The sequence below is a fragment of the Penicillium verhagenii genome, assembly GCF_028828195.1.
Source record: "Penicillium verhagenii strain IBT 33310 chromosome Unknown utg000010l_segment0_segment0, whole genome shotgun sequence".
Classification (NCBI taxonomy): domain Eukaryota; kingdom Fungi; phylum Ascomycota; class Eurotiomycetes; order Eurotiales; family Aspergillaceae; genus Penicillium; species Penicillium verhagenii.
In genome coordinates, this window is record NW_026643174.1 from 785,136 (window position 1) to 812,309 (window position 27,174).

At 49.1% G+C, this 27,174-nt stretch overlaps 8 protein-coding genes across 8 annotated transcripts; 5 read left to right on the forward strand and 3 right to left on the reverse strand.

The window, feature by feature from the left end:
• Positions 1 to 479: 479 nt before the first annotated feature.
• Positions 480 to 2,783, forward strand: nimA (serine/threonine protein kinase nimA; the record flags this gene model as incomplete). The annotated part of the gene is made up of 3 exons (XM_057169552.1): positions 480 to 531; positions 608 to 660; positions 708 to 2,783. The coding sequence occupies 3 exons, from the start codon at positions 480 to 482 to the stop codon at positions 2,781 to 2,783; spliced, it is 2,181 nt and encodes a 726-aa protein (XP_057016943.1).
• A 933-nt stretch (positions 2,784 to 3,716) lies between these two features.
• On the reverse strand, positions 3,717 to 4,538 carry N7466_010164 (WW domain binding protein 11; the record flags this gene model as incomplete). Its single annotated transcript, XM_057169553.1, has 1 exon — positions 3,717 to 4,538. One exon carries the CDS (start codon positions 4,536 to 4,538, stop codon positions 3,717 to 3,719), a length of 822 nt encoding a protein of 273 aa, XP_057016944.1.
• Positions 4,539 to 6,279: 1,741 nt separating this feature from the next.
• N7466_010165 (uncharacterized protein) lies at positions 6,280 to 6,903 on the forward strand (the record flags this gene model as incomplete). Its single annotated transcript, XM_057169554.1, has 2 exons — positions 6,280 to 6,555; positions 6,676 to 6,903. The coding sequence occupies 2 exons, from the start codon at positions 6,280 to 6,282 to the stop codon at positions 6,901 to 6,903; spliced, it is 504 nt and encodes a 167-aa protein (XP_057016945.1).
• A 2,139-nt stretch (positions 6,904 to 9,042) lies between these two features.
• N7466_010166 (ATP-dependent RNA helicase SUB2) lies at positions 9,043 to 11,116 on the forward strand (the record flags this gene model as incomplete). The annotated part of the gene is made up of 5 exons (XM_057169555.1): positions 9,043 to 9,295; positions 9,862 to 10,272; positions 10,338 to 10,698; positions 10,758 to 11,015; positions 11,071 to 11,116. 5 exons carry the CDS (start codon positions 9,043 to 9,045, stop codon positions 11,114 to 11,116), a joined length of 1,329 nt encoding a protein of 442 aa, XP_057016946.1.
• Positions 11,117 to 17,050: 5,934 nt separating this feature from the next.
• On the forward strand, positions 17,051 to 19,672 carry N7466_010167 (ketopantoate reductase family protein; the record flags this gene model as incomplete). The annotated part of the gene is made up of 5 exons (XM_057169556.1): positions 17,051 to 17,084; positions 17,172 to 17,292; positions 17,362 to 17,402; positions 17,492 to 17,921; positions 17,995 to 19,672. The coding sequence occupies 5 exons, from the start codon at positions 17,051 to 17,053 to the stop codon at positions 19,670 to 19,672; spliced, it is 2,304 nt and encodes a 767-aa protein (XP_057016947.1).
• A 1,365-nt stretch (positions 19,673 to 21,037) lies between these two features.
• On the forward strand, positions 21,038 to 21,454 carry N7466_010168 (DASH complex subunit HSK3 family protein; the record flags this gene model as incomplete). The annotated part of the gene is made up of 1 exon (XM_057169557.1): positions 21,038 to 21,454. One exon carries the CDS (start codon positions 21,038 to 21,040, stop codon positions 21,452 to 21,454), a length of 417 nt encoding a protein of 138 aa, XP_057016948.1.
• Positions 21,455 to 21,719: 265 nt separating this feature from the next.
• Positions 21,720 to 22,785, reverse strand: N7466_010169 (histidine phosphatase family protein; the record flags this gene model as incomplete). The annotated part of the gene is made up of 4 exons (XM_057169558.1): positions 21,720 to 21,783; positions 21,865 to 22,101; positions 22,213 to 22,476; positions 22,610 to 22,785. 4 exons carry the CDS (start codon positions 22,783 to 22,785, stop codon positions 21,720 to 21,722), a joined length of 741 nt encoding a protein of 246 aa, XP_057016949.1.
• Positions 22,786 to 23,171: 386 nt separating this feature from the next.
• On the reverse strand, positions 23,172 to 24,890 carry N7466_010170 (GMC family oxidoreductase; the record flags this gene model as incomplete). The annotated part of the gene is made up of 1 exon (XM_057169559.1): positions 23,172 to 24,890. The coding sequence occupies one exon, from the start codon at positions 24,888 to 24,890 to the stop codon at positions 23,172 to 23,174; it is 1,719 nt and encodes a 572-aa protein (XP_057016950.1).
• Between the last annotated feature and the right edge of the window lie 2,284 nt (positions 24,891 to 27,174).

Consider the following 27,174-nt stretch of genomic DNA (forward strand, 5'->3'; position numbering starts at 1 on the left):
TCTGGCCTTCTAAGCAATGGATGAGATCATGAAAATACCAAATGGGAAATGTGTTGTGAAATTGAAAAAAAAATTCTGAGATTTTAATAGGCCCAGTCTCCGAAATTTGTTATTCTTCGCTGATCATCCCTGTTCAATGCACATGTATAACGTGCTATCCCTGCTTTATTCCCTACTTTATTTGCGTCACTAAGATTAATTGAATGTTATGTTGACCGCCTACCACAGTGGGGCAAGCGTGTCATAGTTTGTTGGTTGCTCAGCAACCAGGATCGGCCAAACATCAACGATCTCCAGACCTCGAAACCCCATATTGCAGACAACTTTTCCCTCCACTTCCTCAACACATTTTACTAACAAAACAGGAGCATTCAGAAACTTCCTTGCCTATGCACAGTCTGTAGTTCTTGTGAACAGTTATTCCTATTTCTTTCTGTTGTTTCCATTCTTCTGTTCACATTGTCTCGCAATCTATAGCCATGGCGATTGCTTTGGCTGAGGCTGATAAGTATGAGATCCTGGAGAAGATTGGTGAGTTCTCCTTCCATTTGTGCTACAGTGCTCTTTGAATGTGTAATGGTCTGGGTATTGATACTACCTCTTTCAGGTTGTGGCTCGTTTGGCATCATTCGCAAAGTCAAGCGAAAATCCGATGGATTCGTATGTGGCCTTCTAATGTCGGTGTATGACTGCGCTAACAGTTTTAGATCCTATGCCGCAAAGAGATCAACTACATCAAGATGTCTCAGAAAGAACGCGAACAACTTACTGCCGAATTCAACATCCTAAGCTCCCTCCGACACCCTAACATCGTCGCTTACTACCACCGTGAACACCTCAAAGCCAGTCAGGACCTTTACCTTTACATGGAGTACTGTGGTGGTGGAGACTTGAGCATGGTTATTAAGAATCTCAAGAAGGCCAACAAGTGTGCAGAGGAGGATTTTGTCTGGCGAATCCTGTCGCAGCTGGTCACGGCTCTTTTCCGCTGCCATTACGGCTCCGACCCCGCTGAAGTCGGATCAAACATTCTTGGTGCTCCTCCCAAGCCTTCTGGTCTGAAGGGTAAACAAGGCCAAGTTACCATCTTGCATCGTGATCTCAAGCCCGAGAACATCTTCCTTGGTAGCGACAACACCGTCAAGCTTGGTGACTTTGGCCTGTCGAAACAAATGCAGTCCCACGACTTTGCTTCCACCTATGTCGGCACTCCATTTTATATGTCCCCCGAAATTTGCGCAGCGGAGAAGTACACTCTGCGATCTGATATCTGGGCGGTCGGATGTATCATGTATGAGCTGTGCGCCAAGGAGCCTCCCTTCAACGCGCGCACCCACATCCAGTTGGTCCAGAAGATTCGTGAGGGGAAATTCGCTCCCCTCCCCGATTTTTACTCTCCCGAACTCAAGAGCGTCATTGGAAGCTGCTTGCGTGTTAACCCGGACCACCGCCCAGATACTGCTGCTCTTATTAATCTTCCTATTATCCGTTTGATGCGAAAGGAGAAGGAGGTTGTGGATCTTGGCCGCACCTTGCGCCGACGTGAAGATGTGGCCCATCAGAAGGTCCGCGAAATGGAACAGAACATCTCGAAGATGGAAAAAGAGAAACAGCAAATGAAGGCTGAGATTGAAAGCACTCTCCGACGTGAATGGGAGGTCCGGGCTCGCTTGGAGATTGATAAACAAGTTCAGATTGAACTTGGGTCACTTCGTAAACGCTTTGAGTCGGAGGTACAAAGTCGGGTTGCTCTGGAGGTGGAGAAAGAGAAGAGCAAAAGAAACCACAACTCTCGCGACATTTTCCGGACAAGTACACATGGATCATCGGGCTCATCTCAATCATCGTCACGCTCGAATGGCCGGGCCTCTCGCTCTTCTGGAAACAGTACCGATGACAGCGAACCACCTTCTTCCTCCGATGTCAGCCAGGTGGTTCTGGCTCCTAAGTCACCAACTCCCAATGGGCATAAGAAGCCAAAGAAGGAAGCCCGCACTCCTTTCTGCCGCTCAAAGACTGTTGTAGACTCCCCCCAGGATGTCCAGATGGCCGAGCCGTCCCCAATCTCAATCGCTTCACTCTCCCTCTCTCCACGCCGTACATCCGGTGCCGGACCTGGCCGTAACATCTTCGCCGAGGCAGAGCGCAACAAGGCGAAGTGGGAACCCACCTTGGCCTACTCCGATGATGAAGACGACACCCCGGATCTTCCATCTCCTACCCGTCCCAAGGTCAAGCCTGATCCATTCAAGGCTCCCCCACGCCCTCTCTTGCGCCAAAACACCGCAGCTCTCATGCAGAAACTCAGCACGCAGCCTCCACTCTTCCCCTCAAATGGCTCCCGTCTCCCCCAAATGTCCGGCGGCCCCTCCACTTCGCAGTCTGAAACTCGCCACCTGAGCGACAGTCGCTCCCGCTCGAAGTCCCCCCACCGCCGTCTATCTAAAATCCCCTCATCCGCCAACCTCGCCGCAGATGCCTCCCCCACTCGCAAGAACAGCACAAAGCAAAGTCCCACCAAATCTAATTCTGGCGATGAGATGTTCAAGGCTGTCATGCAGCGTAACATGGGCGGCCGTACCCTGGTCGAGCTCGCCCAGGCACGCGCCGGTGGTCGTCCTATGGACGAGATGAAGCGATGCGCCAGTGATTCGCGCGCGCCTACCTGTTCAAGCTTCCAGACCTCCTCGCGTGACCCACCCGCAATCTGGGACCCTGAACGCGACGAGATGCCCAGTCCTTTCCTGGCCCGTGGAAAGAAGATCATCCGCAACCTGCGGTAGACACCTTCATTCGCATTTCATTTGCACCTCGTTTCCTCAACTTTTTTTTTATTCTTGTTCTCTATTCTTATTTCTCGCAACCATTCTGGAGCGGTTTTCTCCCGGTGTCCCGGCGTTGCATATGGCTTTTGTTTCTGAAAGACCGACCCTGTGATTCATGGACTGTCGTCCATCGTTTAACTACATTTTCGCTTATTGCGCATACCTCTTTGCCTTTTTTTTTTTCTCTTTTTTTACCTCACGGAGTTTGATTGAGCCCTTATGACTGGGCTGGATGGGGGAATTTCTTGCCACCGATGCAAGTCTCGGAGTTTTATTTGATCTCAAATGTGCTGTGCTTCTTTTCGTCTTAGGTTATTTGAGCTTTGTCTTGAGCACCCCCGACTCGACTGATTCTCTTTCCTTTGTTACTTTCATGATTTGATGCCCGTTTTCTCATTTCCCTGGAGAGGAGTTTTTTTTGTACATCTATTTGCCTGCATCGGTCGTACAATGGTGACTCGCGTCCCTTTTTTCAAGTTTTTCTTTTTCTCTTTCTTTCTCTTTCTCTTTAACGTATTCTTTTGCATTTCCATGGTTTTCGGCTTTCCGTCTTCGTTCATAACTCGTTGGCGTTAATTTGGTTGCGGTGTACATATTGCATTTCAAGCAATGTCCGGGTTGTCGCAACACCCAGGGCTCTTGACTACTACCGTTTGATTTATGAATCTTTCGAGTATTAATGCATGGTCGACTGTTTAAAGCTTCTTCTTTCCTTCGGAAATCAACATCTTTGAAGTTTACTACTACAGAATCGCTGAATCTTGGTGATGGTTCCGTTTGCGCTAACTTTGCGCTCCTTTTGAATCTTAGTCATCTATAGTACATCAGGTATAACTATGCAGCCCTGGGGAATCATTCATGTTTCAATTAACCTCAATGAGACCCTCAGGTCTAAGCATCTTCATCTTCAACCTCCTCAATCTGAACAGTCTTGAGTTCGGCATTGAACCGCCGTTCCTCCTCTTCCAAAGACATTTGCTCATCGGTAGCAGGTTTCTGTGTTGAAGCTGAATACCCAGCTTTCTCAAGTCTATCCATCTCCTCCGGCTCAAGCAATTTTCCTTGACCCCGAATCGAGTCCTGTTTCAACCGTACCGCGGCAGGAATGAACTTATTAACAGCCTCCTGCCGCAAGTTGCGGATTTCAGGTTGTGCTTCGTAGACTTTCTTCGCCTCGGGAGCAGGTGGTCTAGAAGGAAGCGCATGGGGCCCACGCCGCTCCGGTTGGCTATCTCCCTCGCCGCCACGTTTCCGCGGCTGCCGTGGAATTGGCGGGGGAGTATCCCGGGGCATGGGTATCCGACGCACATCCTCATCCGTCTCACTGCTATCACTGTCCGCGGGCGGGGCAAACTCATCCCGCCTCCGCTTCCCAAGTACCGCATCCCGCCCATCATTCTTCCCGTAATCGCCACGCGCCGGCTGAAACTTTGGTGCCTTATCGCCGAGCGCCTCACGGGCCTTCAGTACGGAGCGTAACTCCTTTTCAAGTGCTTCTAGTATCTCCTTATCTCGCGGCCGTAAAGTTCCTCCCGTTTCCTCCACTGTTTTCAATTCTTCGATCTGTCGCTGGATTCGCTCGGGGTTGGTGCGCGCAAGTCTCTCATTGCGTCGAGCTAGCTGTTCGGCCTTTCCTTTCTTCAAGGCTTTCTGCTTTTCTTGTTTGCGGTGCGCCGCCGCCGGATTCGCTGATCGCTCCTTGTCCTTGGCCATACTGGAATATTCTTATGGGTGAGGTGGTGTTGATGTGTAGATTTGTTCGCAAGGCGTATCACGAGGACTAGACCCTGGAGAAGCCCAAGAAAGAATCTAGGTCGTAATGCCTCGTTCTTCGGCAGAAGACACCAATCAGAGAGAATTGGCGTCGTCAGCTCAGACCTAGAGCCTCAAGGCAGTAATTGAGATTCCGACGAGAATGACGAAATTCCAGGGTCTGTATGGCACGTAAAATCCCAGACAAACTCAATGACCAAGAAACGGACTTAGCCTGCAGCGAAAGTGTGATCAAAGCGTCAGCGCAGCTCCGCAAGCTCGTCAGTGGTCACCGTCGCGTCAAGTCGGGCTGTCAGGTCGAGACCGTATGCAGGACGCCCTTGGGGAATCAGAGCAACCAACGGGGGGAGCTCACAGGCTGGAGCGAGATTGCGCTATGCCACCTGCGCGTGGGGAGGGGAGGGGAGGAATGGGGTTCGCGTCTGAGGTAGCTGCAAGCCTCTTTGGTCGTAGCGTCTGTGCCAATGAAATGGTGAGATCACCGACTTTTTGACGGGGCCAAGTTGAATTCAGCCTCACGATTTAGGCAGCGGACGATGTCGGTCTCTGATTGGATTGGGTTGAAAAATCGGGTTGCGGAAAGGGAGAGGATGTAAGGCGCGAACAAGACTTGACGTTGGGTGAAAAAGCGGTTTTGGAAGCTAAGGCGGAGTGGGGGAGCTTTTCCATGGTTCGGGATGGATCCATTCGAAGTAGAAGTAGAAGTTGGACTTAGCACTAAGTAGAGGGTACTTTTGGATTTACTCGATCTGACTCTATTACGTCGATTATTAACATATGCGCTTGAGATCATATCTAGTCCACATTTCACTCCCCGTCTTCTCCCCGATTCAAGGCGCAATATTTCAACCCCAATACTTGCCTTGGGTAGCTAGGCATAGGTAACACTACAGTAGACTTATATAGGAATAATATGTCACGTTCAAAACAAGAATCTCTCAAACCTTTCCAGGGCTTTGGACTTTAGGAATATTCTACTCTAAATTGATTCGCTACCTGTGATTCTTATGCCCCTGTGCCCCTTGTATACTCCCTGATGACCCAAGTATAATAAAGCCGTTGCCCAATCACTCTTCACAAATTCCCAAACCTTGTAAAGCCAATCCTAAAACGTTTTATAATAATCAAAAAAAAACATATGAAAAATAACTGACATTTTTCCCCCTCCTTCTCCTTTCATCTAGATCCCGTCCGAGGTATCATATTTTCCGGGAAAAAGCCTGTGCTCCCACCACAACATTTCAAATATATATAACCCTCTCCAAAAGAAATGAAAAAGAAAAAAAAAAGGATAAAAAAAAAAGAAAAGACAGTTGACCACTCATCAAGTCATATATAACATATCCCCACTCACACCTCGTCCCTCCAGTGCCCTTTGGAACTTCTCTTCACTTTCCAAACCTTGGAAAGTAGTAAAAAAGTGCTCCTGTTTTGGTGTAACGGACAGGAGTTTTCCCACGAGCCGCGCGCTGCAGTTGCCGCCGAATTCAAGCGGCTCCCACACCTCTTCTTCTCCGCCCTCCCTTTCTCGTGAGAAGCTCCCCGAGAGTCTCCTTCCAGATTGCGCATCCTTTTCCTGTTCCATCCACCATGACCTGCGGTCCGCTCGGCCTCACCTCGAGTTTGATCGGCGCTTCGTAGACTGTCCGTCGCCGTCGGAGCATGTCTCTGCCGGGACCAAATGTCCGTCTCAGCCTCGATTCCCGACACCTCGCTTGGCCTCACCTCCTCCGAGATCCAGATCCTCCGACAGCAGCAACAGATTGCTCTCCAGAACAGCCATGCCGGCAATGGCGCCTCCCGAGGTCGCGGTGCGGGGAGAGTCAGCAACTCCAGTTCGCGCGCAACCAGTGCTGCCAGCAGCCAGGGCCGCTTGTTGCTCGATCCCGATAGCCTCCACGCCTTGTCGCACCAGCTGGGCTCATTGGAACGTCACATCAGCGGCCAGATCGATTATGTGAGTGTGTTTTGATTGGCTTTAGGGAAATGGATGAACATCACTGGCAATCAATCAGCTTTTCCGATTTTCTCTTTCTCTTTTTCCTCTTATCTTCCTCATTTTCTAATGGTATAAAAGCTCTCTCAACAAATCACAGACTCCGTTAAACGCAGCCGCAGCGGCGCATTGAAGACCGTTCGCGATGTCGAGGCGGAGATGGCCCGCACCCGCTCGATGATGGCATCCGCAGACGATTTGGAGAACGAGCTGGCCAAGATCGCCCACATTCGGGATATTGTAAAATCCTTTCGTGGTCGAATCGAGGGCATCGATCGTCGCATGGAACAATCCCGCCGTCGCCGCTGATATATAACAACTCCCCACCTTGTCTACCAAGAACCACACCCACCGCTTCTCTCGCCCAAGGGAATCCCCGCCGTGAACCTTGGAACCTATAACGATCTCCAATCCGCCTCGTCACGTACAATCCCCCTCCACTTCCCATTAACAAGATGTGAAAAAACCCCCCGAAGACGCATCTCTCCACCTCCTTCCCACACTTCCCGATTCCAGAGTCTCTTGAACTTCTTCCAAAACAGTCAACCCCAAAACAAATTATATACGACTCCCGTCCTCGCGGACAATTTTTTGGCTTCTGTGCGGGCAACGCCTCATGTTTTTACCTTCCTTTTTACCTTTTCCACATTGAATAATCGACAGTCGGTTGAAAGACCTGCATACATGCCTCGCGGCACTTTCGGTCCCGGAGACTCCTCAAGCGAGCCTGCGACTTGAAAGAGATTTGCAGTATGTGAATGGCGCAGGGTTTTATTTCTTTCTTTTTTGTTCTACTATGCTACTTGATTTCACCCGATCTCTCCGCATTCGTTTTGGCAATGTCGATGACCATTTGGCGATCGAACATTTGTAATGGTTTGTGTATTTTTGATTGGCGCAGATAAACATCTCATTTGTATTTGCTTTGGCTTCTTGTATTTTGTTATGTTGATCCTGTGGTTTCGATTCCCCCTCTCTGCATGTTCGTACATCGGTTCAACTTCGGTGCTTTTCCTGGGCCATTGCCCAAGCCAAGATCATGATTCCTTTTTTGTTGAATTGTCCTTCGTAGATGAAACGTGTAGCTTGAGATATAGTTTGAGAGCAATGCTCACATGCAATTTCTGCGGACAAAGAGTTGATCCAGTGCTGAAGAATGCCCAGGTGGACCCGCACTAGGAATGACGGACCCCCGGCCGCGGGGTTGGCTATCAGTGATCGACAATGATGCCGAGTATAAGCGCCTTGCTGATATGAGAGTCGTCCTTGGCTGCGATTGAACCATCCAATGGCATTTTACTTTGGCTGAGGGTGAAAGTGCTGACAAGCATCGATCAAGCAACCGATGCAGTTGGCCAGTGGTTTCAAAGAATCGAGATCACATGGACCTGGCGGCTGTCACGGCATGTTGCTGGATTTGGTTGTCTCGAATCACACCGTATTAGGCCTAAGTGGTGGGCGGGTGCAAGCCTATAGATAAGGTATTACTTGAATGTAATCCATTATATGGCCATTCAGATCCATTCAGGACGTAGTGGGCTGCAGTGTTTGCTTTTCTTTCTGACGCGTCACAAGCTTCTGGCTGCGCCTGTCCGTCTGGGGGAATCGCTTCTCTGTCCCGCAGGTGAAGCATCGAACCACCAGCACCTCGGCCCAAGCTTTCTTCCCACCCCTGCTTGGATTTTGAACCTCGTGCATGCAGCTCACACCAGGGATAAGAAGGGTGTCACACCGCTTGCAGAAGGATCTCTTCACATCTATTGGGAGACGTGTTTGTGTTTTTAACGAAACACCGCGCATATGAGAGACACAGACCCTTGAAAGGTTCAAAAGTGATGGTTTGGCTTGCGGCTGAGTTAAATCTTCCATCTGGTGTTCTGTTTCATTGGCAACCAGTGATTTGGCTTGCAAGTCCAGATCTGTGGAAGTATCTTTTGTTGTTGCACTACCTTGTAGATATTGTGAAACCCGGTGTAAGTAATCCATGCGAGCCTTTAGATGACTCTTTGAGTTTTTAGGCTCTTTAGCGACCTTGAGTTTCGCCATCGGAACAGAATCTTGGTTGTGACTGAGGAAAATGAGGAAATTCGCAAGTGAATGCGTTGGCCGTCAAGACCAAAATCAGAGCGCCTCAACGCTAGTCCCAATGCGGCACCGCGCGCGCCTGGAGTCATGTGATTGCCTGACTTCACTTCCAATGGCTGACTCTGATTCCTCGCAGCCGCATCTCTCCCCATTCTTCCCCATTAACTCGAGGTCGACCCCATCTTGCCCCCCTTTCAAATCCCCAGCAAGAGTCGTCAACTTAGTTTCCCCTCTTCTTTACTCCTCCCCTTTCATCTCTTTGCCCCGCTTCCCCTTCGTTTCCTCACTCCCTTTGAGCTTAACAACAGCTCGCGCTTCAACCAACTTCTATCCAACCTTCCAAGTTTAGCAATCACATTCAAAATGTCGCACGAGGAAGATCTCATCGATTACTCCGACGAGGAGCTGCAGACGACGACCGCGCCAGCGACCACTGCCGCGCCCGCTGACACCAACGGCGATGAAGACAAGAAGGGTGATTTGACTGTCTCCGGCGGTCGCCCCGACAAGAAGGGCAGCTACGTCGGAATCCACTCGACTGGTTTCCGTGATTTCCTGCTCAAGAGCGAACTCTTGCGTGCCATTACCGACTGTGGATTCGAACATCCTTCGGAGGGTTAGTCTAACTCGTTTATCCCACATGCATTCCTCCAATTATATTGCAAACTGCAACGTCCGTCCATCTCCACGAAAATTGCCATCGATCAGAACGGGTGTTGTGTTATTTTTGAGCTTGCAGACGGCATGGGAACAATTGGCCAGATTTAAGGACAGAAAAAGTCATATTCTGGTTGGCTACTCAAATTCTGCACTTGCAGGGTTCTTTGGCAGCTGCATCCAGCATCGTCTATTCATTCCTACCTTGAAGTCTTTTTTTTTGTCTTCAAGAGGGTGATTCCCAATGCCTCAAGGTGGAATAGGATGCGATCTGGATTGCTGGTACCTTGACGATACGCTTCTCCCTCCCCTTGTCGTCTGCAAGACTTTGTCTGGGTTGAAGCCATCACAACAAGTGATGACGGCTGTGGCTGGTGGTCTTTGGTGATCACCTCCAGAAAGAGGTGGAATACCTATAATCTTTTCTTCTCGTATTCATTTTCGAGGGATGGACGGACTTTGCGACGCGAATCGTTTAATTTTTTTGTCGAACCCAAGTCTAACCACCGCTCCGCCTCCCTACAGTTCAGCAAGTCTGCATCCCTACTGCCATCTTGAACGTCGATGTTCTCTGCCAGGCCAAGTCCGGTCTCGGTAAGACCGCGGTCTTCGTTCTCACCACCCTGCACCAGCTGGAGCCCGTTCCCGGCGAGTGCTCCATTCTCGTCATGTGCCACACTCGTGAACTTGCCTACCAGATCAAGAACGAATACGCTCGTTTCTCCAAGTATCTGCCTGATGTCAAGACCGCTGTCTTCTACGGTGGTACCCCCATCGCCAAGGACGTGGAGATGCTTGCCAACAAGGACACCCACCCCAACATTGTTGTTGCCACTCCTGGTCGTCTCAACGCCCTTGTCCGTGACAAGAAGCTGTCTCTCCGCAATGTCAAGGCCTTTGTTCTTGATGAGTGTGACAAGATGCTGGACCAGATTGGTAAGTGGACGATTGGCCTATTGATAATAAAGAAACACCGATCTAATATTCTTTTGGGTCTTTAGATATGCGTCGTGACGTCCAGGAGATTTTCCGCGCTACCCCTGCCGATAAGCAAGTTATGATGTTCAGCGCTACCCTCTCCCAGGAGATTCGGCCCATTTGCAAGAAGTTCATGCGTAACCCTCTCGAGGTCTACGTTGACGACGACACCAAGCTCACCCTGCACGGTCTGCAGCAGTACTACATCAAGCTCAGCGAGCAGGAGAAGAACCGCAAGCTGAACGAGCTTTTAGACAACCTTGAGTTCAACCAGGTTATCATCTTTGTGAAGAGCACTCTCCGTGCTAATGAGTTGGACAAACTGCTGCGGGAGTGCAACTTCCCCAGTATCGCTGTGCACTCTGGTGTCAGCCAGGAGGAACGGTATGTTTTGTTTCTTAAAGAGCTCAACATGTGAGAAATGACTGACCAATTGTCTTTAGTATCAAACGCTACAAGGAATTCAAGGAGTTCAACAAGCGTATCTGTGTTGCTACTGACGTCTTCGGTCGTGGTATCGATATTGAGCGTATCAACCTGGCCATCAACTACGATCTTCCCGCCGATGCTGACTCCTACCTCCACCGTGTCGGTCGTGCCGGTCGTTTCGGTACCAAGGGTCTGTCTATCTCCTTCGTCAGCAACGAGGATGACGAGAAGGTCCTGAAGGAGATCGAGAAGCGCTTCGAGGTTGCCCTGCCGTAAGTATTCCCACAGATCACTCTTTTCACGCAACACCGCTAACTTTTTCAATAGTGAGTACCCCGAGGGCGGTGTTGACTCTACTACCTACATGGCTTAAATTAACCATGGGTATTGGATGTTCGTGCTTCGTACATTCGAATTTGAATTTTCTCCTTAAGGCGTCTTAGTTCGGTCGTGGGTTTTTCTTTTCGTGGGGCCGCTTTTCAGCAGCCCGTGTGCTTTCCAGATAAGAACGGAATTTTATGGTCCAAAAAAAAAAGATGCAAATATGATTTGTTCTCATCGAGATTATATGTTTTAGTTGTATTATTTAACGATTGTATTCCCTGGCACATGGATTGTAGATCTCGAAGCTACGTAAGCTGCACCTGAGTCCAGGCCAACAACGGTGGGTCTGCCATCCCAGATCCATTCAATGTTCAAAGACGACTCGTCGATCCTGATCATGTTGAAGGCACCAACACCGATTTTAGATTACGTTAATATAAAAGCCAGATCGCCAAGCAACAAAACCTGAATCAGAACACTACGACCGCAAGAATTGGCCCCCAATCCAATCCTGAAACCAGCCGAGAGATTACCACTAATCAACAGCAAACGAACCGACGCCAAAACAACAATTGCGATCCGCAAGGAACAAGCTAATTAAACCCCTTCTCCACCTCCTCCACTTCCTCCACCCTCCACATCCCAGCCGAAGTCGATCAATCAACAGCTACAATCTACTGCACTCTAGTTAATCGTCTGGGTTTACGGCTTCACCCGCAATTAACAAACATTATGCTATCACGCAGAGCTCGTTTGCCTTGATTTCCGTCTATCGTCAGCGCGGGAGGGACACGGGATAAAGGCAGGTGGGAAGGAGGATGGTCGTGATCTTATTCGTATCTTGCTGCTTTACTCTAGGCTAGCCTCGAGCCGAGATGCAGGGAATATTGACACGGATGCATCGACCTGATTTGGGATGCTGCCTACCGTTGACGCTAAAGTCTAAGATGTGAATAGTCGTTTACCTGTTGGTGTGACTGTTGAGCCTGTTCTTGCAATTGAGGTACAGTGCCTCGTATAGTATAATTCGTCTCTTCAATCCACGGATGCACCTGTGTTTGGTCTTGGGGCTCCGGCCAGACTTTTGGAAGTAAATTCATTCAAAATTCAAAACCTATCAGTCAGAAGCCCCGAAGGTGACATTCATATCTATAATGTACCTTGGATATAGGCCGCGGTCTAAAAATTTCTTTGCCATATAAAAATCCTGCGCAGGTAAAGCGCCGCCACACTTTGGGATATACTAGTCACCGCACAAGGTTTGAGGGTTAGTCATGGAACATTCATCATTACCACCACATGTGCAGCTTCATTCTACACTGAAATCTTCCTTGCAACCTCTTCCAAAGTTCCCAAGTAATACACACACTGCAGTTCCTATCCACTTCAATAAAGGTGACAAATCTTTGAACATATCAGATTCTATACTAACATCGTCTAGATGTGGCTTCTGCCCCCCCCCCCCCCCAAAGCCCAAAGGCTTCACTGCCAGTGCCACTACAGAGGGCGGGAAAAATTTGTTGCTCGAATATCAGGGGAATACCTTTCATAGCGGTTATATCACTAACGTTGTTATCGTCGAAATGAAACTTCGAAGGCTCGTCCAACGCCACGACACAGTTTTAAATAAACTCGCCACGCGAGTGATGTTCGGCAAAGGGGACAAAGCCGAGATGAAAAAACCGGGAAAGGAGATTGAACGCCTCAATAAAAGCATCAGAACTATACAGCTTGAGCTCTATCGGAGAGAAGAGCAGTTGCTTCGCCAGAGCACTCTGGATTTACGGCAGTTATACGATGAAGTGAGAAAAGACCCTTTATGGTACCTCTGCCCAGAACTTGTCGAAGACTGTAAATCCCGACACGGTTGCTGCAGTCGAAGCTGCGGATGTTGCCAGAAGCGTCATTTGAATTCTCAAGGTCTTGGAGGTCTTGGTCACTGCACGCTAGAATGTGACTGTTGTGAAGAAAGATCCGGGTGCGAGATGACAACGAAGAAAAAGGAGCAGATTTTTGTGCAATTGATAAGTATGCTTCGATTCGAGAATTCGTCTTGGCACAAAACGGCGGATATTTTGAAAATGGCCAATGCGTACTTTATTGTGCCTGAGGGCAGGTCATCCACCAGGTGCCCAGGTGGTCAAGTAAAGCGCGAGGATCTTTTGATATGCATGTGAGTGTTTCTCGGAAGGTTGTCTGTTTCCAGGACTTTGATTAGCTTCAAATGTGACAAGACATGGATATGTATCTATGCCCTTTTGCTTCGATCCATCAATTGATCAGATTATGCATAACAATGCATCAATTGATGTATGTCCAACCTTGATAATAATGCACTGCTATACTCCAAACGCACGGATACGTTGTTCAGATTTATAATTAATTTAGAATTATGCTCTGCACAGGACAGTCCCAAATAAGTAACCAGTTGACGGCCAAGTATCCGTAACTTAGCCCCCAATAACTGATGAAACTTTGTACTTTGTACTTGCAGCCTTGGAAATCCATAGACCAAAAAAGAAAGCAAAAGAACAAAAAATCGGAAACCCAAAAAAAGAGAAAAAAACGCCCCTCAATCCACAGCAAATCCAACGATCGTCTCCAGTAGCGCAAAATCGAAAAACAAGGCAGCGGGCGGAAGCTAAGTGGCAGAACCCTGTCTCGGACCTCTGGCACCGCCAAGTGTGTCCACCCTCCTTTGTCTTGCTTTAGCGTCGATGAGGAAAAGCGCTGAGTGGTGTTGTCTCGCGGCAATTGAGCCCCAGTGGATTCTGATTGCAGTCAGTACAGTACAACCTTGTATTTTTTTTTCTCATATGGCTCGTGCTCCTAGCTGTCAAGCTTCCCGTGATGTTCCGCCGAGAATATTGAGAATATTTGCAGAACCTTAGAAGTTGGAAATGGTCAGCCTGGTAAGCTGTTATCCTACTACGGGATAGCCTTGCACAAGTGGGTTTTGGGCGCAATTGGCAGCCGCCACTGACTCAGGGAAAGGGCTTGTGATTTGCAAAAGCCGATATGAGAATAATATTTCAAGGGAAATGTTGGGAGGGGCTAATGAAGAGGCGTTGATTAGGAGAGGGATTGGTTATTAGTGCACGATATTTATACGAGAACTTGAGTATGGAGTATATACTCCGTACATACAGTACAAAATACACAAGTTGGCAGCACTTGAGTGATTCCAAGGGGTTTTGGTTACTTAGACGGATTTTACGGAGTTTATGGAGATCGATCGGGATTCGACTGGCCATCTTGTCTTGGCTTTTTTTTGTCGGTAGTCTCGATCTTCAACATGTTTTAAGCACAGAAGTGCGGAACAGAATGCACAAATTTAAATCCAAAAGGAAGTATTGATTATCTGCAGCTAGAATTAAACTGATTAGTCTCGTTCTGATGTATGTGGCGTGGTTCTCCTGAAAATCATGTAGATTCTGAAGTCATCGATCGACAAACCAAGGAATTAAGTGTGGCGGAGTCTGGACGCATAAGAACATTGAACATTGAACATTGAAAATAACACATTCTCAACAAACATCCGTTTCCGGAGATTTTATTTCTTCTCGTTTCATGGCCGCAAACGTGGCTCACGCGTTTTTCCCTGCCACCGGTCGGCATGGCCGCGTACTCGATTTGCTCTCCTTTCCGGCTTTAGGATTTTAGCAGGGACAGGCTCAGGGACGTGGTTAAACGGGCGACACGAATAATCATTTAGTAACCTTTTCCAACGGCGGGTCTCTCTCTCCACTCATGTGGTGAAGCTTTGAAGGAACCACTGTGACTTGTCCACTGTGATCCGTGGGGTCCAGGTCTGGACTGATCTGCAATACATCGATGGAAAGTACGCGGGACTGGATAAGAAGATGAGGGATTGGCATTGGCGTTGGCATTGGCATTTATCAGATTCCCGCTTTCCGTTTTCACCTTTTCATCTTGGATTTGAGATGATAAATGTCCTGGACATTTGAGAATCTCAATAAAATCCCCGGGAAATGCTGGACTCTGCCTGATTGGGCCTTGAAACACATCCCTTGAGATGCAAACAGCATTCGGCACGCGCGTCGATCCCTATGGCATGTCAACACCGCCTCCCCCTGGGCATTGGTAGGGCGATCATTATTGTATCCCTGTAGGACAGAGAAGCTTTGAATTTGGAAGGGAAAAATAGGGAAAAATAATTCAAGAAGAGAGATAGAAAAAAGAAAACAAGCACTAGAGCTTGATAGTCAAGTTGCCTACTTTGTGCAACCTTGAAAGCGTTGAACCCGATGGAAAAAGGTACAAGCTACAAAGTTGGAAGAATTCTGTATCGAAAGTTGCAAGGTTAAGCCTGGATACCGATGTGGGGGGAAACCCCCCTCTTATCTGTACTCTGCGTCAACTTGCCAACGGAGTAACATTTTCTGCAGACATTGTGCACATTTTGTAGCTTGGCATGGATTCATATAGTCCCTGACAACATCTAAACGCCACTATCGGCAAATAGGTGGTTGAGGTGCGTTGGTGGCTTGAGTATGTGTCCAATACGACGCTGGACCACACGAGCGCGAAAGATTCGAATGTTTACGCTACTTTTAGTATTGGATGATTTGGAAACTCAATTTCCGAGATTGTGATTTGACTAGCAGCGTTTACTTTTGGTTTTATTCATATACCTCACAAAAAGACCAACCAAATGGGTTCAAATGTGTCCTTTTGGCGCCCAATCTACTATGTATACCAACTGGTACTGTAAACTGGGTGGGGGGAAAATGACGGGGACGTGGCCGCCATACGCGTCGGGTCCATATCTTGTCCTGAACCCGAATTTTGATACGGAGATCAGTATGAGTGGTACCTAGGTAAAAGGGAGTTGATGAATGGATTGTGTTGTATCGTTGGATTATGAAGCTTTAAATCTAGATTCTATACAATACCTTGGATATGAAAGTCTTTTCTTAATCTTTGATTGTTTATGGTGACAGTACTTCTCCAGGGCTTACGCCGATCAAGACGTTGAGTAGGAAAGTGGAGCCACTTGTGGAACAGGGAAAAGAAAAAAAGGAAAAAAAAAAAGAAAAAAAAATTAAAATTGGATTTAAATTTTTCCAATTTGTACCTAAATTAATAACTAATTATAGCAATCCGGTTTACATCCAGTTCTACTTTGAAATGTGATTCGTGAATGCCTTTCTTTTTTTTTTACAAAGGTTTCTTTTCTTCAGCTTCTTTTTTATATGGATTCTCTTTAACAGGTACTATCTTGTCCAGTGTACATATTCCTTTTGAACAAATCAAGTCCCTAAGCACCAAATATGATCCAATCGGTTTTTTTTATGCATGTACCAGTCATGAGGCGGACTGATTGCGTGGATGGCCACGAAACGGTGATAGCGTGGAAACTAGAGAGCATTTGGGACCAGTTTTATCGTATAAACCCAATAGCTTATACACATAAGCTGTACGCTGTATATACGGAGTAAGTAGTATAATAGACAGCATTGGAAAATCTCATAGCTGCATCCAGCTCTTGCCTTATCTTGAACCTCCCGTTTCCGGATTCAGGCGGGGGATCCACGACCGTTGAAGTATCAAGGGGAAAAGAATAACAGAAAGCGGAAAAAAGTAGTTTGAAAACAAAGTCCAAGACTTAACAATCCAGGAAAAGAAAAGAGAGAAGAAAAAAAAAGAAAAGGAAAAAAGAAAGTTGAGGCTGATCTCGAACGTCTCTGAGTCTCCGAACAGACTTGGAAACTTCCCCATCTTCTCTTCCCTTTCCATCTTCCATCACTCGTTTTTTTTTCCCTTTTGGTTTTTCCCCTTGACATCTTTCCCCTTCCCTTTCGATCTTTCAACCCTACGCCCCTGCTGTCGTTTCAAAAGGTCGCCTTTCTTCTCCCTTCTAATACACACCCTGGCTTGCCGGTAATTATTCTTGGTTGGCCTCGCGCCGGACCTTTCAACTTGGGTCCTTCCGCCCATCGCTTCCTGCCACATTCAGACCATGGCTCCCCCTCCACGATTGCGCATCCTGTCCGGTGAGTTTTCTTTCTATACACAACTCTCAAAGAGAGTACAACTTGCAAAATCTTTCACAAGCATGGGTCTGACCAAATACTGTTTAGTTGGCGGCAATGCGATCTCAGCATTTCTATCTTGGCGACTCCAGGCTACAACCTCCTGCGACGTAACACTGGTGTGGAAACAAGGCTTCGAAGCCGTCTCACAATATGGTGTCTCTTTTAAGTACGTTTTTCAAATTCGGATTTGACACATTTGGAGAATCAATCGACTCATCTTTCTTCTCATCGACAGATCAAAAGCATTCGGAAACGAGCGGTTCAAGCCTCGACATGGTACGATTACCTCTCTCCTTGACTCGCCTCAAGGTCGAACCAGTATAACAAGAAGCAACCCCCCAAAAATGACTGACTTGTTTCATTAGTTGTCCGATCCCCCGAAGACGCCTCTTCTCGTGAACATGTATACGACTATGTCATCCTCTGTGTAAAAGCGCTCCCGGATGTCTATGATTTGGCTTCAGTCATCGAATCAGTTGTCACACCCCAACACACCTGTATCTTGGTCAACACCACAAACACCCTTGGCATTGAAGCCCACCTCGAGCAACGATACCCGACCAATGTCATTCTCTCTCTAGTTTCCAACGTGGAAATCTCCCAAACTGGCCCCAGCGAGTTCGAACATCTCAGCTCCAGCGAGATTTCCGTGGGCGCGACCAACAGAAAGTCCGCCATTCCCGCCTCCATTCAGAATGACATGGCTGCAGCCCTTTCCCTGACCCTGAACACCGGGCAGGTGGACTGTAAAGTGTCGCCTAATATTAGACAGGAGCAGTTTGAGCGGATGATTGGGTTTGTGCTATCCCTCTGTACTACCGAAAACGGCGATCCCCTGGTGTTTCATGCTGACATTGGAATGTTTTAGACCCATCGCTTTCCACCCCGCCAGCATCGTTTTCGAAACCTCCAATCCCACCCAATTGTTAGAGAAGACTGGAGTCCGTCAATTGGTGACGGGTATAATTGATGAATTACTGCAACTGGCTGCAGCTTTGGATTGCACATTCCCCGCCGACTTCCGGGAAAAGACCATCCAGAAAATGATCGCGACCGAAGCCCCCAGCACCATGTTCCAGGACTTCCAGGCCCGACGCCCCATGGAGGTCGAGAATTTCTTGGGTTCCCCAATCAAATTGGCCACCGAGTCGAACCTGGCCCTGCCGCGTATTGAGGCCATGTACGCCATGCTCCACCACGCAAACATTCTGAACCAGTCTAGGCCCCGTCATGGTGATTCTCCCCCTGCATCGGTCATGGGACAGCCCCCTCCTCGATTGTCATCCGCACCCCCACCAAACCGACCGCCGATCAACGGAACGATGCGATCAAGTCGCACGAATTCGAGCATGGGTCCTCCCCAGGCCCGTCGAGGCCCACCCCCAGGGATGATGCGGGTCCCACCAGGTGGACCGATGCCCCATCCGGGATCTCGGGGCATGCCCCGCGACCCTTCCCTCGAGGGTCTCGAAGAGTTCAGCCATCTTATGAGTTACGGTGATGAAGGCGAGTCTGGGTTACCTCAGAATGGTGGTGGTGGCCACGGCCCTGGACCCTCGGAACTCGCCCTCAGAGAACGGGAATTGGCACTGCGCCAGCGAGAATTACAGATTCGTGAGCAGGAGATGGGTATGCGCCGGGGTCCTGGTCCTGGTCCTGGTCCTGGTCCTGGCCCTGGTCAACGACGACCGCCCCCGCGGGCCCCTGCATCGGTATTCGACGAGGAAGATGAAGATTATTTTGACCCGATGGACCATATTCAGATCCCCCACGTGGACCCCGATAGTGTTGATATGATGAGTCTCACATCGCGCCGAGGACGCAAGGCCCCCAACCATGCCCAACAGTTCCGCAAGAATCCTGAATTCGCGGCCGGCCCTCCCCAGAGTCGCCCCTCTTCGTCTGCCTTTGGTCGATACTTTGGCCGCAAGCGTGCCAGTGACCGAGTGATGCAGGAGATTCCCGGTCTTCATGACTCGCTCATGGAGCACCCTATGATGAGCTACTCTTCCAACAGATACGGAGCTGTGGACCGGAATCAATTGCAAGTTGACTCGCGAGCCAACTCCATGACTGCCAGCCAAATGGGCGATTTCCCACCCCGTCCTTATCCCCAGAGTCGTCGAAACAGCCAATCCCCCGCAGCGCCATTCCCCGGAGGACCTCCTGGACCTGGGGGACCCGGTGGACCCGGTTCCCGCATGGCACGCCCGATGACCGCCCAAGACTCGAGCATGGGTCCCCCCGGTGGACCTCTTCGCAACGGCCATCCTTCGCCGCCTGGAAACATGCGGACACCGGTTCCTCGACAGCCGTCAGGACCAGGCCCACAACAGATTGAGCAACACTATGGGGTGAGCAACCCGTATGCCGTTAAAGGCCCTCCCAAGAACAAGAGTCTGACTGGAAGTGCGAGCGCCAGCGCGGAGAGTGGTGATAGTGGGGCTAGTGCCAACCTCGATTCCGAAGCGTCGGCTCACAGCAGCCAGATCAGCTTGGGTGATCACCCACACCACCGAGTCGCACAAGCACCGCCCATTCGGTGAAAAAAAAAGAACCTGACACCTATTATACGGGTTGTTGATGACCCTCCTGTTTTTCTTTCTTCTACTGCAAGATCAACAGGGCAATTGATGACTGACTGAATTTCCTCCTTGACGTTTTTCCATCCACCAAATTACTCAGGGTGTATACTTCGTCCAATTTCTTTTAAAAAACCACTCTCACCTTGTCATGTTTGGACTTTTTTCTGCATCGTTGTATGCGTGTCATTCGACTGGGGAATATTGCTATTTGACTCCCCTGTGGAATGAAGTATTGGGTAATACTGTGCTCTTCGCTTCTTTACATATACATGAGGGACATAGGGGTTTGTTTTATCGCTTATCTGTGTTTTCTTTTTCTCTCTCGGGGCTGGTTGGAGTATGGGATTTGTGCTTTGTGTCTGTCTTTGAAATTTTCCTTTTTCCGTTGTTGCCTTGCTTTGCATCGATACTCATCCTGTCTCCTGCGACAGTATCCTTTTCCTTGTCTCCTTGTTTTCTCTCTCCCTCTCCATTGAGATCTGCGTGCGTCTAGACTGGGACTCCCCCTCTCCTCATTTCCCCTACATTTCTCTCCTTTACAGCATGTCGATATAGCGCTCTCGGGCCCCCCCTCGTCCAGTCGCAACCAGCCGCACTTCTCCTTGCATGACTGTATACTACGTGATCCGGCGCGTTCCTTTTATTTCTGGACCTACATCATACGGGCTCGTATACGTCGCCTCTTTTTTCTTTTTTTTATGTGCTTTGTTATCATTTGTTCCTGCTTCGGCATCTCCCATCCTTTCTGATGTTCTCTTTTTTTTATTTCCCTTTTGCTCTTGTCATCTGGCCGGTCAGAGGCATCGCGGCCTTTGTCTGATTTCTATGGTCTGGTCCCTGGCGTATTGCAAAAGAGCGAGGGTTCAATTTATTCGGTTGAGTTGTCTTGATCTGCTTTGGCTGGGTTTGCGCTTGACTGGGAATTAATGATGGTGGCCTTGCATCGCCCTTTGAACAGAATCGTATCCTTCATGGAGCGCACGAATTGATAGACCCTTCCGTTATTTTCATTGTTTTTTACCTCCATCTTCATAAATGGCTTCAACGTAGGAGTAGATTCAGTAGCGTCTTCAACTTAAGTATGAAATATAAAAAACGTCTAGTATTGTTTTAGGTAGTCGTAGACGTAGAGGGCTCAAGGCATTTCCAATTTGTATACGCATCACGTGCAACTCGCGGCTGTAAACAAATCCGCATTTTCTCCATACACCATCGAAACACAACAACCACTCATTCTTCAAGTATCCAATTGACGTATTACGCCAACAAACCAAAACCAACCTGGTATCCAAAACGAAAACAAAAACCAACTCCTCAATCCCAAAAATGCCACCCCCACCTTCCCACCGCCGCCTCGACTCCCAAACAAACAACACCAACAGCTACCCCCGCTCCTCAATCCTCCCCACAAGCTTCAACCAAACAGCCCACCACCAACCCACAAACCCAAACACAGGCACAACCTACGGCTCCTCAACACCCTCCATGTCCGCCGCAAAGACCCGCCAATACGCACACCTCCACTCGCAACTCGCGCAGCTGAATGCCAATCTCGCGGATACCGAGAACCTCCTCCGTATGACGGCTGTGCAGGCGGGGGATATGCGGTTCCTGGGCGGGTACATGGGGGCTATGTTTATGGGGTCTGCGAAGATTCTGGGTGAGGAGGGGGTTAAAGGGAATGCGGATAAGCCTGTGTCGAAGGGGAAGGAGGTTAAGGTTGAGGATAGCGAGGAGGAGTGAGTAAGTGAGTGATTGATGATTGGTGATCTTGATCACGATCATGAGGCGATGGACTAGGCCAGTTTAGGTTGTGTTGTTTTGCAGGGATTCAACCACTGGTATGTATGGATGTGGAATTCTTGGACTCAGAAGCGCTGTTGTGCTTTGATCGTGGTTATAGATGCGCTGGGACTAACTATACTATTGACAGGTATCGACATGGTTTATGATAAACCTCAATGGGATACTTAGATCCTGAATTCGGAATCTCGATTCGCCGCAATATTTACTCGACCACGAATTGTCCGCCCAGCATGATTGCTGGCTCCTCGATGTTATGGTGCTCATAGCTGTGATGATGGTCAGCCGCGGTCCGAGTCTCAACACACATTCTCTGCATCTTCTTCTCTAACAGAGACACAAAAACATACCTCAAAGTCCCCACACTTCCAGCTTCCAAGATAAACGAAGTCTCCGTCAACGACTTGCCCACCCAGCGCATCGCAAACGCACGCAGAATATGCCCGTGCGCAACGACAAGGACATCGCCCTTGGGAGAATCGGGGTTCTCAAAGCACGGCTGCTGGTATTTGTATCTGATCTCGGCGATCAATGCGTCCAGCCGACGCATCACGTCTTCGGGTGATCTGGAGAGCATATGATTAGCACTTGTGAAAGCATAGTCATAGTCATGGTCTATCTGTCTACTACCAGTGTATCTAGTATGAAGATTATGAAGAAAATGAACCAAAACTGGGGGAAAACAAAGCACTACTTACTCTCCACCAGGACATCCATCCGTCCAAATATTCCAAGGCCCCTCCCCATTCTCTTCCCGAATAGCCCGAATCTGCTTACTAGTCAACCCCTCATAATCACCATAATCCCACTCCTGGATCGCATCCGTAACCTGCACCTTCGCCTCGGTGCGAATCGGCTCCGTTTCTTCCGGCTTCCGGTGCGAGTTCCAGGGTAGTCGTTCACGGCAGCCGATCTCTAGGAGTTCGAGGGTCCGCTGTGCGCGCGTGCGGGGCGAGACGTATCTACATAGTGCGCATGTCAGATCGAGTCAGCTTACTTCTTTCCTAGTAGAAAAGAGTCCAATTCAATTCGAGCTTCCCTCGCGCTCAATTGATTCGTTTCAGTATTTGAAAGCGCTTTTTTGCTGGTACTTACACATGGACCAGGTTCTTGGGCACAACTAGCCGGTCGTTGCCCACTAGCGCTTTTCCTGTTGCGATGATGCGCTTCTCGCCGTTTGCTGTGAGGGGAAGGTCTGTTGTGCCGGTGTGGCGGCCGTTGAGGGACCATTCGGTTTCGCCGTGGCGGACTATGAAGCACCGGGGAGCCATTTTGGGTGCGGAGGTATAGGATTGGAGAGAGGGAGGAAAAAGGATGACGGAGAGGTTGTCTTGTCTTACGGGTTACCGGTGTGTACTTCTGCTTGTTTCGGCGGGTCGGATTGGTTGCGTCATTGGTGTGATAAGGGTTATCTAGTTCTTATCTTATCCGCTAGTTATACTTGAGATTGTCTTAACAGCAATGTACTAGTATGTTTTGTTCTATGCAATGTTATAGCGCTAGTAATACATACGTCGCACTGATGTATATACTAGATGGTAAAGAGCCGGGTATTAAGGAGGGAGAACTTGATCAATTAGTGTAATAGATTTAATGGGATATTGATGTAAAACGCCATAAAACAAACACCGTTGCTCTCTACTTATGCTTACTATGCTTATGCCCTATGTCTCGCAACAATGAAATCCGCAGCTCTTGCCGCCAATGCGTACACAGCAACCTGTAAGTGCGCCGCAAGAGGCAGAGGAATCGCACTTGCATCCACAATCCTCAATCCCTTCACACCATGCACCCTCAACTCTGCATCGACCACCCTCCCCATAGAGCAGCTCCCAGCAGGGTTGAAGGATGTAATTCCCACCCGCCTAACGCGTTCATCGATCTCCTCGTCGGTAGAAGTAGCAGTCAAGGGCTCGTACCCCGCCGGCGGAACCTCGCATTCGATGACATCTTTCAGTGATTCGGATCCTTGATACACCTCGAATGCTTTGCGGATTCCCGTGCGAATAGCCGCGCGGTCAAGCTCAGTGGCATAGTAATTTGGATTGATATCCGGAGGAGCGAGTGGATCCGGTGAAGAAATGTTGATTTCGCCTCTGGACGTAGGAGAAACCGCGAGTATAGTCGAGGAGACACAAGTTCCATCCATGGGCGTATCCATCCCAGCAATATCCGTTCCAGTCGGGACGTAAAAGTTCATCGTCTCAGTGAACACACAGCTCGGGTTCAAAAGAAGCTGACTCGAGGGATTATTAAGATGACCACCATCCTTCTCGATAGAAGCCTTCACAACACTTCTCTCCAACCCAGCAAAAACAATCCAATCACTCGGCCACCCAAGCTTCAACACAGGATCCTTCATCATCTCCGCTAAAGACCGATTCATCCCCTGCTTCTCTCCCTTCAACTTCCACGCAATCGGCACCGCAAGATGATCATGAAAGTTCCGTCCAACATACGGCGACTCAACACTCTGCTGAACCCCAGCACTCCTCAACTTCTCCCCAGGCCCAATCCCAGATAACATCAGTATCTTCGGACTATGATAAGCCCCCGCAGAAAGAATAACCTCCTTCTTCGCCGAGAACCTCGCTCCCCCCACAAGCTCCACCCCAGTCGCAACCATCATCCCCGACCCCTCCTCACCCCTCTGCACAACAATCCTCGCAACCCGCGACTTAGTAAGAACCTGCACCCCATCCAGCCCAAAAACCCTATGCACCATCTGCCTCCTCCCCCGATCCCAACTCTCCACCCTCTCCGAGACCCCAACAGGAAACCCGGCATCCGCATCTCCCACAATCCCCACCCCAGCACCTCCCACCCACCCCCCAAGCACAGCACCACGCAGCCCATAAACCCGGGCAGAATGCGACTGTCCCGGCGTAGCAGTAACCACCGTGCGCGGCGTGGGCGCCGAAAACGAGGACCGCGCCCCACCACCACCACCACCACCACCGTCCGCCTCGACACTGCGCGTCTCGGTCTTCGGGAAATACGCCTGCAGCGCATTCCAGCTCCAGCGTGCGTCACCGACCAGCGTCGCCCAGCGGTCGTAGTCGACTTTTGGCCCGCGCGTCCAGGTCCCGTTTTGCATGGCTGTTGAGCCGCCCACGGCTTTGCCGGCGGCTTGGTAGCAGGTGCGGTTTGAGAGGTGGGGCTGCGGAACGGTGGTTAGGTTCCAGTCTAGGTCTGAGTGGTGGGTTTGCGGGGTTTTGAGGGGCTCGGTGGTCAAGGGGTGGGCGTAGCGGTCTTCGCCTGCTTCTAGGATTAGGATGGTGGTTGTTGGGAGTTTGGTGTGGAGGGTTGAGGCGAGGACGGTGCCGGCTAGGCCGGCGCCGATTATTATGTAGTCGTAGTCGTATGCGAAGGTCATTGTTTGCTTTTTTGTTTGATGACTGGGTCTGTCTTATTGGATTTGAGAGTGTTTTTTGAGAGGACTTCTCGTGGGAAAGTAGTAGGTAGTACGGTGTACCGTAGTAGTGTTGTACTTCGTAGAGTGTCTTTCGAAGAAAGAGAGGAATCGAGAACCGAGAATCGAGAGATCAAAGAATATTCACTTTCGCGTCCCCATTTTCCCTTTGTTTCTCCGTTTTTCTTTGAATATTGGCGTTACATACTGGGGCCAAAGTCCCCCGGTGACTAGGGTGCCATCTTTTAAAGTTGTCTGGCAGATGCCACGTTTTTGGAAAATGGTCCCCAAAAATGTTGGTGATCCTGAAGGATGAACCGAAATCATTGCCCAATGGAATCGGCGTTTATCCGCCTATTTCGGCGGCATTGGGGGCTGCGCATCAGGAAAGCGATGACGATCTACGCGGCTCGGGATCGGAGTATACCTAGACGGGGAATCGGGATGGATGACAGAAACTGTGCTTACCCGATTGGGTAGGTTGTGACTATCCCAAATAGGAAACTAAATTAAGCAGCACTAAGAGAAACGTCACGCGATCTCTCATGTTGCGTAATATTCGCTTCCAGGCATCAAGAACAGCCCGGGTGGTCTAGTGGTATGATTCGCGCTTAGGGCAGCAACTCCTAAGCACTCCTGCGCGAGGTCCCGTGTTCGATCCACGGCTCGGGCCTGTTATCTTTTTTTTTTTTTTTTGTGGAGTGGTTGGTTTGGTTGGTGGGTGGATCTCCGAATAGCTTTGGGTCCTAGACTAATAGTGGAGCTCGGTGCCTCCTTTGTCTCAAGTCTGCAGGGTAGGTAACAGGGTAGGTGACAGGGACAGATTAGCCAACAGTTTTAGTTGGTATGGTCGGGCCGGGAAATATTTCCACTGATAGCCTCATCAATCTTCTGGCGCAAAGAGAGGTCTCTGAATAGTGAAGATGGGCTTAGCAGAAAAATATCTTATCAGCTCTGTGGAACCTCCGGTAGGTTCTGTCTCGCGGCTTTCAATGGTTGACCCGTGAATCCTGTGGGTAGTATCGCGCGTCTGGTAATGGGAACTTGAGGTATGAAGTGAAAACGGCTATGCGTTCAAAGCATTGTCAAGGCTATTGTGTGGGTGCTTCATTCACAGCTGCACCTACCACACCCGAGTTTGCTAGGCAAGCTTCGGATCAAGCACTTGAGGTGAATCTAGGCAGACTCAATCAATCATCCTTAAATCCACCAGAGTATATGAGGTCGTTATTCTTGTCGATTAGTTGGTAATTCATGGCGGAAGGAAGACCAGACCGTCATAGCTACGCAAAAACAACATGATATCCGACGAGGCCGAGGATAAATTTACCCGCTCTTGCATTTCTATTTATTCCCAGATGAACCTCGCCAAGTTAACACTGAACATCCTTTCTTATAATTACTTACAGCACTCAAAGCACCCAAGGTCCACAATAAGCCATTCCTACCAAGAAATACACCTGGGCAGCCAATCGCCCACCTTGGAAGCACAACTCCAGCATGAAGCTATCAGACCTATACCTGGCAGCCTCTGTGCTATCCCTCCCAGTTTCTATCTTAGGGACTCCAACGCCGGATTCTACTTCCGCCCCCATTGCTCACAAGAACACGGCAACTGGAGCCGCCCCCCACACTTGGAGCTTTCAACTATACCCTACCCGCGGATGTTCTGGTACAGAAACAAATGAGTCTGGCACCGGATCAACAGATTGTCTGCAGACTGTTGGGGGCTCGGGTGCGCAGGGAATTGTGAGGGTACATGTTGATCCTCATTGCAGTGTCGATCTATACACTGATGGAAGATGCTCGAGGAAGCACAATTTTGCCTTCATTCATTTTGACTCGACAACTCAGTGTACATCGTCGCGGAGAAATCGTGTGAAGAGTTTCAAGGTCACCTGTTCGAGTCAATAGACTATGCCTTTTCTGCTGTTGTTCCATTCTGTGTCTTTCCTCTCCAGACCTAGTTATCTTGTTGAATTGACTCTTTCACTTGCATGGGAATTTCTCATCGCAGTGTCTACTCGGTATTCAAATGTCGTCGCGGTATACTCTACACATGTGCTCTTATCTATTACGTGTGGATGTATCATTCCTTTTGTACTTTACTCCAGGTCAATTCTCATAATACCGGCGGCGATACAGCCTACGCCATCTATGGGTATTATCAAATTTCTGGTCGGATGTGGTTTAATAGCATCTCTAGTTTCTGTGTTTAATTATAAAAGAAATAAAATAGAGAAAAAAG